This window comes from Hippopotamus amphibius, chromosome 7, assembly GCF_030028045.1.
Source record: "Hippopotamus amphibius kiboko isolate mHipAmp2 chromosome 7, mHipAmp2.hap2, whole genome shotgun sequence".
NCBI classification, from domain to species: domain Eukaryota; kingdom Metazoa; phylum Chordata; class Mammalia; order Artiodactyla; family Hippopotamidae; genus Hippopotamus; species Hippopotamus amphibius.
This window is the reverse complement of record NC_080192.1, coordinates 113302941-113315836: the sequence shown is the minus strand read 5'-3', so window position 1 is coordinate 113315836 and position 12896 is coordinate 113302941. Positions and strand designations below refer to the sequence as shown.

The 12896-nt window shown below is 35.7% G+C and overlaps 1 protein-coding gene across 2 annotated transcripts in view; it reads right to left on the bottom strand.

Moving 5' to 3' along the window:
• LRPPRC (leucine rich pentatricopeptide repeat containing) overlaps positions 1–12896 on the bottom strand; it is a 99276-nt gene that overhangs the window by 26636 nt on the left and 59744 nt on the right. For both annotated transcript variants that reach the window (XM_057741016.1, XM_057741017.1), the window contains exons 26-27: positions 5590–5658; positions 4746–4836 (exon numbers count right to left, since the gene is read on the bottom strand). In XM_057741016.1, the coding sequence (XP_057596999.1) occupies positions 4746–4836; positions 5590–5658 (160 nt within the window). The remainder of the gene's footprint in view (positions 1–4745; positions 4837–5589; positions 5659–12896) is intronic.

Sequence of the window (12896 nt, the reverse complement as noted above, 5' to 3'; positions counted from 1 at the left end):
CAGCCGTGCTCTCACAAAGGCACACAAAGGCCATGCTTTTCTTTCATAACATCCCTCTGGGGCTTAAAATTCCTTCAACCAAAATAATAACAATCATACTTGTTATCTGAAGAATCGAACAGCCACAAACCTGGGCTGTGACCAGGGAATGGACATTGCCTCAATAATTCCATCACTTTCCTGGAACTCTTGGTTCCCTCTTTAAAGAACAAGAGCACTGACTACTAAATGATCTGAGAACTCTTAAGCTATAAAACCAAGGATTTTTGACACTATCAGTGAATTTTACAGGAACAGACATAGTTGTGGGGCTTCATTTATGGCTATCTGACCAGCATGTAACAACAGTTGGCACTTCACGCAGGTTTCTATGGTATTAAACTAAGAGATGAAGATTTCTAGAGTTCAGGTTTTTAATTATAAAGCTGAGAAGTTTTTATATATTACTGATAGGATGGGGCAATTTTTTTTTTAATACATTTATTTATTTATTTATTTATTTATTTATTGGCTGCGTGGGGTCTTCGCTGCTGTGCGGGCTCTCTCTAGTTGTGGAGAGCGGGGTCTACTCTTTGTTGCAGTGTGCAGGGTTCTCATTGTGGTGACTTCTCTTATTGCAGAGCACAGACTCTAGGTGCGTGGGCTTCAGCAGTTGCAGCACGCAGCCTCAATAGTTGTGGCTCGTGGGCTCTAGAGTGCAGGCTCAGTAGTTGTGGCACACAGGCTTAAGTTGCTCCATGGCATGTGGGATCTTCCTGGACCAGGGCTCGAACCTGTGTCTCCTGCACTGGCGGGTAGATTCTTAACCACTGTGCCACCAGGGAAGCCCAGGATGGGGCAATTTTTAAACTCCCCATGTGTTAATCACCTGATTATGGTCTCTAAATCTCATTCCCCTCTAAAATAGGGACTCCACGTTTGGGACAGGAATTATGGGACATCCACATAAGCCTGGACGGACCTGAAAGTAAGGACCTATCAAAGACTAACAGGGTGTGTCACATGACAAGGAGCTGATGTGAAGGGGCTCCCAGTCGCCAAAGACAGAACAATTTGAGCACCGAAAAGAATAATGACTGCAACAAACTGAAACACAAATATACAAAAAAGTTCATGAAGTCATTAAAAAAAAATTTAATGATCAACTTAGGAGATTCCAGGGACACCAGCACTTAAAGCTGGTAATTAAAGGGAGAAAAAGCAAGCATGTATCTTTTTCTATGAATTTATTTCATATTAATAAAAAATAAGCCACAAAATATAGAGCATGAAACATGTAGAGTATTAATCAAAATAATAGGTGTATATACAAAAAATATATGGATACAAATGTAGAGAGTGATCTGGAAGGATGGCCATAGACAAGTTAACTCTAAAGTGCGGACACAATGACATTTCCACGTTTTGGTCTGTACACTACTGTACTGCTTGAATCAACTAATTTAGAATATATCTGTGTTGTATTTGTGTAATAATGGGGGGAGGAGGTAGACTACACAGCGTGGGAAGAAATGTCAGTGGTTATAAGTACCTGAAGAAAATAGCACCTAAATAACTTCTTAGGATAAATGCTCAGGTCCACCCCCTCCCCGCCCCCCCAAGCCGTGCTGTGCAGTATGTGGGATCTTAGTTCCCCAACCAGGGATCGAACCCAGGCCCCCTGCAGTGGAAGCACAGAGTCCTAACCACTGGACCACCAAGGAAGTTCCATAAATGCTCAGGTTTTAAATGTTGGGGTATTAAAAATAGAGTCAAAGAATTTTTATTGCAAAATTGTGAACGCAAGGCAGCTTTAGTTTTGGCTAGCGTACTTTATGTATACAAACAATAAATTAACTTTACTTTGTATATGTAAAGAAATTGAAGTGTTTCGAATAGAAGAAAATGGTAGGAAGGTGAAACTATTGTCATTTAGAAATAACAGAATATTCCTTATAGTAATTGTCATTTAGAAATAATAATATACATGCGAGTGAGGGAGTTGTTTCATTCATGCAATGCTTGCTGCAGGTCTTAGGAGCTAACTTTACAAGACTATCACAATGAAAGGTCAAAATGCATTAGAAAGGATAGAACTAAAGTTTTAATGATGGCACATTCTTATAACAAATCACCTATGAACATCATATCATACAGAATAAGTAGAAAACGAAAGCAGGTTTAGTACAGCTAGTGTGTAAAGGAATGAAAAGAGTTACATTTTCTATTCCTTAATCTAGATTATAGTTAAATGGGTGCCCGCAGTCATAAACCATGGAGCAATGTATCTCTGTCTTGTGCATGTTTCTGTCATATGCTGTAATTCACTATAAAGTGTGTACGTGTGTGAAAGGTACTGTTTTAAAATAAACAAGCAAAAAACTGCTCTTTAACAAATACCCCCAAATAATTAAATGAACTCCTTTCAAGGGTTAAAATTACATCATGAAAAAGAATGAGCTCATAAAAAAATTCTCGTAGGTCAAATTGTTTTCTCAGAAATTCGCAATCTAAAATATGGATTTTTCATGTGTTATAGGGCCACATTTCATATACCATTCCACACTATATGTTCTTTTTCAAATAAACTGAGTCCACAGTGATTTATAAATGATTTAACATATTTAAGTAGTGGTCCAAGTCAGAGGGCAAAATGGAGAGGAGAGCTGCAGAAGGAGAGAGCTTGCTTTTTCTTCAGAAAGGGAAAGATTAGGGTTATCACAACCACATTACTGATTTATAGCACTACAGAAGTTGGGAAGTAAACAAACTGGGTTAAAAAGTCTAGATGATTATGCTTCCAGTCCCAGGAGAGGCCGCCCTCATGCTACCTCAGCTGCCGAGGCTCTTCAGCTGAGGAGAGGAGGGCTCCTCAGACTACTGGCTCAAATACGGCGCTGGGAGGGGGTGTCCATCAGAACAGATAGAGGGGATTAAGGAAAGAAAAGGGTAATAAACCTCAGAGTTTATTTATAAGAGTTCCTGCTTATCCCTAAAGGAAATTTTAAGATGAACTTAGAAGTTGTTTTCTCTTTTCCTTCTTTTGTAAAAAAGCAACAGCAAAAGGTCATCTGCAGAGGAAAAAGAAGTCTGTAAGGCTGGCTGCCTCTCACCCTCCCCTGGACTACTGCTATGCCTCATGCGTCCTCACAGCTGTTCTTTCACCCCGAGGTACTGTCAGTCTTGGTTCAGGTCTAATTCCTGAAGAGCACCACCTTTCTATCTGCAGTGCCTACCTCAACTAGCACAGTAAGGGCTTGAAGAGATATTTCTGAACAAAGTTTATATAGTCTTCTACGGGGATAATTTTAAAGGCTGAGACTCATTTAGACATCAGTTTTGGTTTTGTTTTTTGTTTGCATAAAATTAGAATTTCAGTAAGAAACAGTTCTTCAAAAGTAAGAAAAGGGAAGAGTCAGCACTTGAATACAGGTTATAATCCACTAATTAAGGACTCAAATGCCTAAAATATAAGTTTTTAAATTCTATACATTCAACAACAGCCTCAGCATCGTATGCCAGAATCTGATCATCGTTCAAGAGAAAGTTGTTTAAGAATTACATTGTGAGGTGCATGTCAATGCAACCAACAAATGAAACGTAAACTTTAACAGCAAGTCTTACTTTACATACACCATCAAGACGTAAGACAAAGCTTCCGATGACAATAAATACAAGTTCAAAAGGACAAAAGAATCACCTCATTCATTGCTATCTATGTTTGGTGAAGAAAATGTTCCATGAGAAGAAGAGAATAATAAATCTAGATCAACTATCTATGATGAAAATGAAAGAAGAAAGGAAGGAAGAAAGGTCACTGACTATTCTGTGTTGTTCCTTTCTACCCAAATACCCTAAGACACTGCACAGTTCTAGAGCACTGTTTGCCAACAGAGATCAAAAGTTTTAGAAACATTCGTCACTTTTAACTCTAATACAAATACAAATTCGGCCTACGGAGATAAGAGTGTGGACAAAGATTAAGGTACAAAGATGACTAATGCAGTGTTGTTTTATAACATGGAAAACTGAAATCTATTCAAATGTCTAGCAGGAGACTGGTCGAGTAAATTCTAGCATATCTGTTCAATGTAGCCATTTGTAGGTGATAAAATGTAGAGAAATGTTTGTAATATAGAACTGGTCAAAACTGTATTATAACACAATCACATTTTAAAAAGTAATTGTTCAGCAATGAGTCTGTACATCAATATGCATTTTTCTTGAAAAAGATCTACACACATGAACATGTCAATGATTACTTACTTATAGAAGTGACTGGGAACTCTACTGAAGAATTTAAATTAAAAGAAAAAAAAATAGTCTCTCCTCAAAACTCCTATTAAAGTCTGTGGCTCTGGGGAATTCCCTAGTGGTCCAGCGGTTAGGACTCCGTGCTTTCATTGCCGAGGGCCCGGGTTCAATCCCTGGTCGGGGAACTAAGATCCCGAAAGCCACACAGCATGGCCTGATATAAAAGGTTAAAAAAAAAACAAAAACAAAACTCTCTGTCTCTGATGAAGATTTTTCTCACCTTCTCATTACTGCAGTAAGAATGTCAGAAATTATGAAGACTGTAGGGTTTCTAGTGATACAATATAACATTTTGTGATAAAATTCAATCTGATCTCCACCTGAGCCTCTGTTGAAGACTCCACATTTTGACCCCTGGAGCTTTCTCAAAGCCTGATATTCCTTTCTGGCCACTGCCTTCCACAGAATAAATGTCTCAAAATGAAAACATGAGGAATAGTCAGATTACTTACTATATAGTTTTAGCAGACTGTAGTATAGCTGGTCTCTATCACATTCAAATAGTTTCTGTGTCAGCTCCACTAATTTTTCTAGAGTTTCAACCTTGAAAATAAGATTAACAGATGGATCTATGTTGTATAAAGGATACATTTTATAGTTGACAAATCACAGTTGAATAATCCATCAAGTTAGCTTTACCCAAAGGGCAGATTAACTTCACTTCAAAAGTTAAAGGACTGAGCACAACAACGTGAATGTACTTAATGCCACTGAATTATACGCTTAAAAATAATTAAAATGATAAATTTGATGTTATATGTATTTTATCACAATTTAAAAAAAAATTTTAAGTTAAAGGGCTAAAGGGCTCTTTGGAGTCAAGAACACACATGAATGATTACATAGTTGAGGGAACCCCTACAAAGGAGCATTTTGGAGAATTCAAAGATACTTAGGGTGGAGGACTCAATGTTAATAGGAATATTCCTCCACCCAAACTTTATACTCCTCTTCCCTGTGGCTTGTGAACAGATGTGAACAGATATCTGTGCTGGAGGAGAGGAAAGCAGAAACTCCAATGGGCTCCTCTGGTCACCAACAATTGACCAAGAAACAACACTAGCCTACTCAAATGGACAAGCAGAATAAAGAAAGCTAAAATCTTCAGAGTCCAAGTCAAAATTTTTAGGGTATTCCACTGGACCTCCGGAACCAGAATTAAGCTATTGCTTATTTGGAAAACAACCAAGATAACCAATGCTGCATCTCCTGAAACCCCGAAATGCTCATAGGATATGTAGGATTTGCTTTCTACTCACAGTTTTAGGTGACTGAGACCAGAAATTAAATACAAACCTGATTACTTGTAATACATCTATCACAGAACCACTGAAGTCTTGTAGGCCGAGCTCTAATGCCTGGAGTCTGTAAAATAAAATAATCATACAGCACACAAGGAAAGCTTTAGCCAAATATTAATTTTCCCTCAAGACAGTTTTCCTTCTAATGACCATGTTTCCTCCTTCCCAAATGTATATACTGAAAGAAACCTATAACTAAATCCCACAGTTATCAAAGGATTAGAACAACCTATACTTAACCAGTGTCTAGAAGATTCAAGATATTTCAAAATGCTACTTTGCAGGTCAATTTTCATTCCATAAATCTTTAATTATTAAAAATGGCTAAGCTTTCTGTAGTTCAAAAGGAAACCTTGAAATGATGGACCAAATCAACTCCAAAATATGTCAAATTAAACACATAGACACACACTCTTTAGAGATCCCAACAGATTTAGGAAGCAAAAATTATTAATATGTCACGTAGACCTAACAACAATTGTCACAATGATAAACCAATGGCTTTTAAAGAAACATGCTTTGTAAAACTTCAGTGATAAAAGTATTCTGATTACCACGCATGCTTGCCTAGTATCTAAAAACTAAATGTTTAAAGAGCTAAGTACTAAAAGCAAGCTAAGTACTTAAAATTAGTTCATAGTCTTAGTTTATTTCAGTAATTGAGATGTGTTATAGCCTCTACTAAGGTTTAGTCTATAACTCTGGCTTCAAAACAATTACTTTACAATTTTGGATACTGAAATAAAAGACAAACCATTTCACATATAATTCCAAGGATCTGTCACTCTACTTAGAATATCTTCATCATCTGTATGAGGGCTTCCCTATTAAATTCTACATTTCAATCACAGCATTACAATAAGAAAATATACTCATTACCCTGGCTGCTCCAGTCCAGAGGACATATCTTTACTGTTCTCTCCACTTTGTTTTGTGGACTATACCAGGCAACCCTCAAATCTGATCTCTTATTTATAAGTCCTCATTATTTTTTATTTCTTAAAAATGGTATTGTACAACATTAAATTAAAAAATGACACAAGAACTAACATCTCAGAACTTTGGTAGAATGACAGAAAAACTGGTACAGAAGAAGTTGTATAAGTGTTCTCATTCTAACTGTGCAAGTACCCACATTTTGGGATATAATAAATAAATGTTGAATAAATTAACTGTTGATATATATTCTCAAACATCATTAATATTTACATTTGCACCCAATTTCTACTCAAGGATTTTCTCACATTATCTGTTTTGTTTCACATGCATTACATTGGAAATGAAGCCAACTTCAAATGTATACAAAAAGCCCTTGAAAAAATACTAGATAATCCTCTCTAGAACATGGCAAAATGCAAGAGCTACATTCACTTACAACTTTCGTTATTCTTGCTAATCCAAATGCCAATGATCTAAACAGCACAACTTTTATGGTAAAATTCCTTTTTGTGGCTGATTAATCTGCCTGTCACTGGCAGGACAACTGACTTATATGGCAGATATTCCTATGCTTCATTTTGAAATTGAGAGCTGTTTTCACAAATAAATCTCAATCATCAAAAGAACATCTAGGTCAGATTAACTAAATCTCCTAGGCTTCTGTAATATCTAAGTTTCTGGCTTATCTCTTAACATCTTATTGAATTTTAAACACTGCAAGTTGAAAGCAAAAATAAAAAATGTAATAAAACATGGAGAAGAATAGTATTCTAATTGGGATGCTAAATATAACTTATCTAAAACCAGTTAATGCTTAATTAAAACAATGAACTCAACTCTTAATTTTTCCTGTTTTTGCTACATACAATCTATTTAATAGACAGTGAGGATAAAGTAATTATTGTAATTAAAAAAAAACAAAACACAGCATGTTTGTTTCCATCTGGGTTACTGTGCTTCAAAACACATTCTATGCAGTTCCAATTCAGTACCTGAGTTCACCTGTATAAGAAAAAAATAATCCAAAATAAAAAAATAATTTTCATTAATTTCATTATATTACTCTGATATAAATTTGCTGTTATCATAATAGGCTTCAATGTATACTAGTGAAAATAGGTATATGTAATTATTACCTTTGAAGTGAAAATAGTTGAAGACTCTTTTACTTCAAACACTATCTCAAAGGAAATCATTTTAAATTTAACTAAAATAGTGATTTTTATCTGTTCTCACTTTTCATGGAAAATGGAAAACAAACAACTACTCTGGCTTCATGTCCTTTAGCTGGAGTAGTAGGAGGAAAATCAACGGCATGAGGAGGATGGGAGAAACAAAAACAGCAGGAACCCAACTAATTTATCCCCATAGCCACGATAACAAGGAGGAAAAGGGGTATCATGGAAATTATTAAACCTTTCAGTAACTGTCCTCTTCTGTAAAATCTCCAGAGACAGACTTAAGGAACATGTCTGGTAAGGAGGAAAATATGGCTGAGCAAGTCAAACTAACAGTCTAACTATCATTAAAGAAATATGATCGAGGTGTTACAGAAGATACTAACTAAACTAACTCATGGGAGAGGTGGTATGAATTGGCATGAGAACAGACATCTCTTGAAATTTGGGGGAAGGAGGGAGGGAAGCTAGCTCTAAAATCCCCTCTTTATATATAAGATCCATTCTGGCTTATTAAGGAAGGCAAATTAGGATAAAACCCTGAATTTGATCTGTTAAAGAACAAAGGGAAGAGGAACAAAGGTTGGGAGATTGCTGTAATCCAAACTTCTGGTCCTAAAAGCAAAGTCATAAAAAGAGGGGATTTGCCCCCTGAGAAGACAGCAAATTTACTCTGGCTGAAGTGTTATGGAAGAGTAACAGCAGATAAGAAGAGAGGGAAAAGTCAAGAAAGAGTAATTTTGGAGAAATGATAAGTTGTTTTAGTGGTTCAGATATTAAGCGTCAAGAGATGGTGGCGGTTGTACTGAAACATATAAATATATCAAATCAGTATGTCCTGCACTTTGAACTTATGAAATGTTATATCTTATTCCAATTTTTAAAAGAAATCACGGAGGCAGAAATGATATAAGGGAACCAACAGAAAATGTGAAATCAGGATGAGATTTCAAATTTTATGACTACTACTAACTAACTAAGCTCCACACGCACACCCTGAGCTGAAGTTTCATTGCCCCAATTATTTCTCAGAGTTGTTACATGAGGCTCACATGAAGATATACGTGAAAATCACTTGAGAAGTATAAAAATGTTACCGTTACTGGTTATATTGCTTAGCTTATAATCTAGGTCTGAACCTCAAGGGATGAGGTTAGAAAAAGAAATGCTCAGTAAGTATAAAGCAGACTCGTACTCATCTTTGGTGTTTGTATCCTGAACACTTAGTGCCTGGCATATGGCAGGCAATCAGCAAGTGATTACTAAACTGCTCAAAGGATGAAGAATAAAATTAAGTAATATAATTGTTTATAGAAACCTTTAATATGGTTATTTAACATTTCATGTCATTATTAAACTTTCTGAACTTGTTTTTAATCATCTCTCCCTGGACTTAATCTCCAGTCTTAATACACAAAATGAATTATCTAAACAATGTTAATTTATTTAAATGACCTGCAACACTTCTTTCCTGGGAGGTGAATGAAGTACCTTAAAAGACACTTGACTAAAAGAATGAAGTCATTTTTTTAAAAAACAAAGAAATACCACCCTATTTTACCATAATTTCTAGCAAAAGAGTATAGAACTAGAACTCAGGAGGTCTGGGTTGAAGACATAAATAAATGGAAAGATACCCCACGTTCATGGATAAGAAGAATTAATATTGTTAAAATGTCTACAGTATCCAAAGCTATCTATAGATTCAATGAAATCCCTATCAAAATTCTGAATGGCATTTTTCACAGAAATTGAAAAAACAATCCTAAAATTTGTATGGAACCACAGAAGATCAGAAATAGCCAAAGCAGCCCTAAAAAAGAACAAAGCTGGAGGTATCACACTTCCTGATTTCAAACTATACTACAGAGCTATAGTAATCAAAACAGAATGGTACTGGCATAAAAACAGAAGCAAAGACCTGTGGAACAGAATTGAGACCAGAAATAAACCTTCACGAATACAGTCAATTAATATTTGACATGGAAGCCAAGAATACTAACAGGAAAAGGATAGTCTCTTTAATAAATGGTATTGGGAAAACTGGATAATCACATGCAGTAGAATGAAATTAAACCTCTATCTTTCACCACTTACAAAAATTAACTTCCAATGGATTAAAGACTATAACATAAAGCCTGAAACCATAAAACTCCTAGAACAAAACATACAGAAAAAGCTCCCTGATACTGGTCTTGGTAACAATTTTTTGGATAAGACACAAAAGCACAAGCAAAATAAGCAAAAATAAATAAGTGGGACTACATTAAAGTAAAAAGCTTCTGTACAGCAAAAGAAACAATCAACAAAATTAAAAGGCAACCTATGAAATGGGAGAAAATATTTGCAAGTTATACACACACACATACATCCTATTCAGCCATGAGAAAGAAAGAAATCCTGACATTTGCAACAATGCAGGTAGACCGTGAAGGCATTATGCTAAGGAAAATAAATCAGACAGAGAAAGGGAAAGACTGTGTGATATCACTTATATGTGAAATCTAAAAAAGCCGAACCCTTAAAAACAGTAGGTAGAATGGTGGTTGCCAGGGTCTTGGGGGTGGGGGAAACGGGGAGATGTTGGTCAAAGGGTACAAACTTCCAGTAAAGCAAGATCAGGACTATAGGGAGGATGCTTTTAACACCTCAAAATGAAGTTTTTGCAGAGTGTCGACAGTGTGGGCAGAAGTGTGCAGACGTGCACTGTCATGCAAGATCACAATGCCCTTGGACAGTGGTTCTCTGTGTTAATCTGAAGTTTAGGCTTCAGCTCTTCAATAAGCATCGCACTGTAATGAGCACTGATGATTGCTGAACCTTTTACCTGATAATGTTCCAGCACTGACCCTTGAGAATCCCAGAAAACTGTAAGCATCAATTTTCCAGCTGATGGTTGACTTTTGAACTTTTTCTTGGTCAGCAACTGAGGATATTTCCATTCCATACTCTGCTGTTTACTCACAGGCTCATAGTGATGAATCCATGTCTCATCACCAGTAATGATTCTCTTTTAAGAAACTTTTACCTTCCTTAGAGTACTGGTCCAAATTTTATTTGCAGATATCCAAAGCATTCTGTTTATGCTCTTCTGTGAGTTGTTTTGGTACCCATCTCGCACAAACTTTTCAAAACTTAAGTCTGTTGTGGATTACTTTGTTTAGAGGCATTAAAGCATCCTCCTTATAGTCTTGATCTTGCTCTATCGGACTTTCACCTGTTTGGTCCCCTGAAAGCAGCCCTAAGAGGATGAAGATTCACTTCTGATGAAAAAGTGAAGACAGCAGCGCATTTGTGGCTCTCAGCACAGCCTAAAACACTTTTTAATGAGGGAATATGAAAACTTGTTGAGAGATGGACAAAGCATATTGAAAAGCAAGGAGATTATGTTGAAAAATGATGTATTTGTCTTTTCTAAAAGTTAATTTGAATGAATTCTACAGCCAGAGTGTGGATAATTTTTGACTCGCCCTTGTACTTGAAAGATGCTAAGAGTAGGTCCTAAATATTCTCACCACAAAAAAGAAATAGTAATTACATGAGGTAATGGAGGTGTTAATTAACACTACTGTGGTAATCATTTCATAATATATAAGCATATCAAACGAACAGGTTGTACACCTTAAACTTACATAATATTAACTGTTACTTATATCTCAATGAATTTGGAGGAAAAAAAGGAACTATCTAGAGATTTTCCCTTTTCTACTTCTTTGCTCTAGCTCTAATACCTTTAATACATTTCCCAACCCTAACAAACTCCCAAATGTGAAGAGTACTACCACATCCATACATCCACGCCCTGAACCCCATTTTCTCAATAAAATCTTACCTAATTTCCCACAGTGAGAATAAGTTTCTTTGAACTCTCAGAACTATTTATATTTTTCTTACAGCAGTTAACACTTCTCAGTCTTACATAGATGTTATCTTCACATATTAATCTCACCTTAGCTCCTTTGAGAGTGGATGTGAGTCTAATTTACTTTTCTTTCTTACTCTTTCTTTTAGTAGAAAATAACACTCTTTCTGAATATATATAGAATAAGAATATATATGCTCATTACTGAAAACTCAGAAAATACAGAAAAGCATACAGCAAAATACCAGCTATAATTCCACCCTCCTGCAATAATCCATGGGTAGAAATAAAATATAAAACTATCTTAAAATGTATTATATGATATACATATAGAAACATTTTAAAAACACAAGTCGTGTTATACACTAAATCTTTGTCTCTTTCTTCATTTAATGAGGGCAATTTTTACGACTGGTTTATCTTATCTCCCACAGTGCTTCAAATACAGAGAAGCTTTATTGTATATTTTGCTTCGGAAATTCAACCCTAGTGAATCTACCCATTGGTAAGACACTATTGCATTTTGGGGAATGATACAAATGTTGCTCAGTATTTATAATATTCTTTCATATGCTGATACAGTCCTAGTTTATTAATTTTCATTACTTCTAATATTTTCAATAATGCTTAGAAAACCACAAGAGAGAACTCCACGTCTTGAATTTTACCAGTCAAAAAACACGTTCCCTTTTAATTCAACTTCAGCTAACCATTAAAACAACAAAAAAACAAAACCCTGTAAATTTCCTTCAGTATATTTCCATATATTGCACACCTTACTGTCCTACCCTAGGGTACTACAGAGGGATTCTATAAAGCTATTCTTTATCCTTTAAGCAATTCTGGACACATTCACTATAAAAATTCTGTCATCAGTAGACAGCCATTCCTAAATGATTACCCTCAATGATGTTGTACATTGGCAAAGCTTTAAAGTCATTAAGAGGCAGTCTCCTCTCCCCTATTCATGTGACAAGCATGTACCTTATGGTAAGCATCACATTGTGAATTGCGTGAGGTGAAGAAGACAACACAATCTCTACCTTTAAGGGGCAAAGAGAATTAATAATATTGATTACTACCATAATCCAGGAAACACGCAAGCTGCTTTACATACATTATGTGATTGAATTTTAAAGAAAGATACTATATTCCCTTTTATAGAGGAGAAAGCTTAGAAAGGTTCAGTAGCTTATTCATTATCACACTAGCAAGTAGATGGCAAAAGGAGAACCCATTCTTACGCCTCTTGCTCTTCCTATTATGTCTTGCTTATTACACAGAGAGGCACAAGATTTCCTGCTGTAGAACCTCTAACCACTA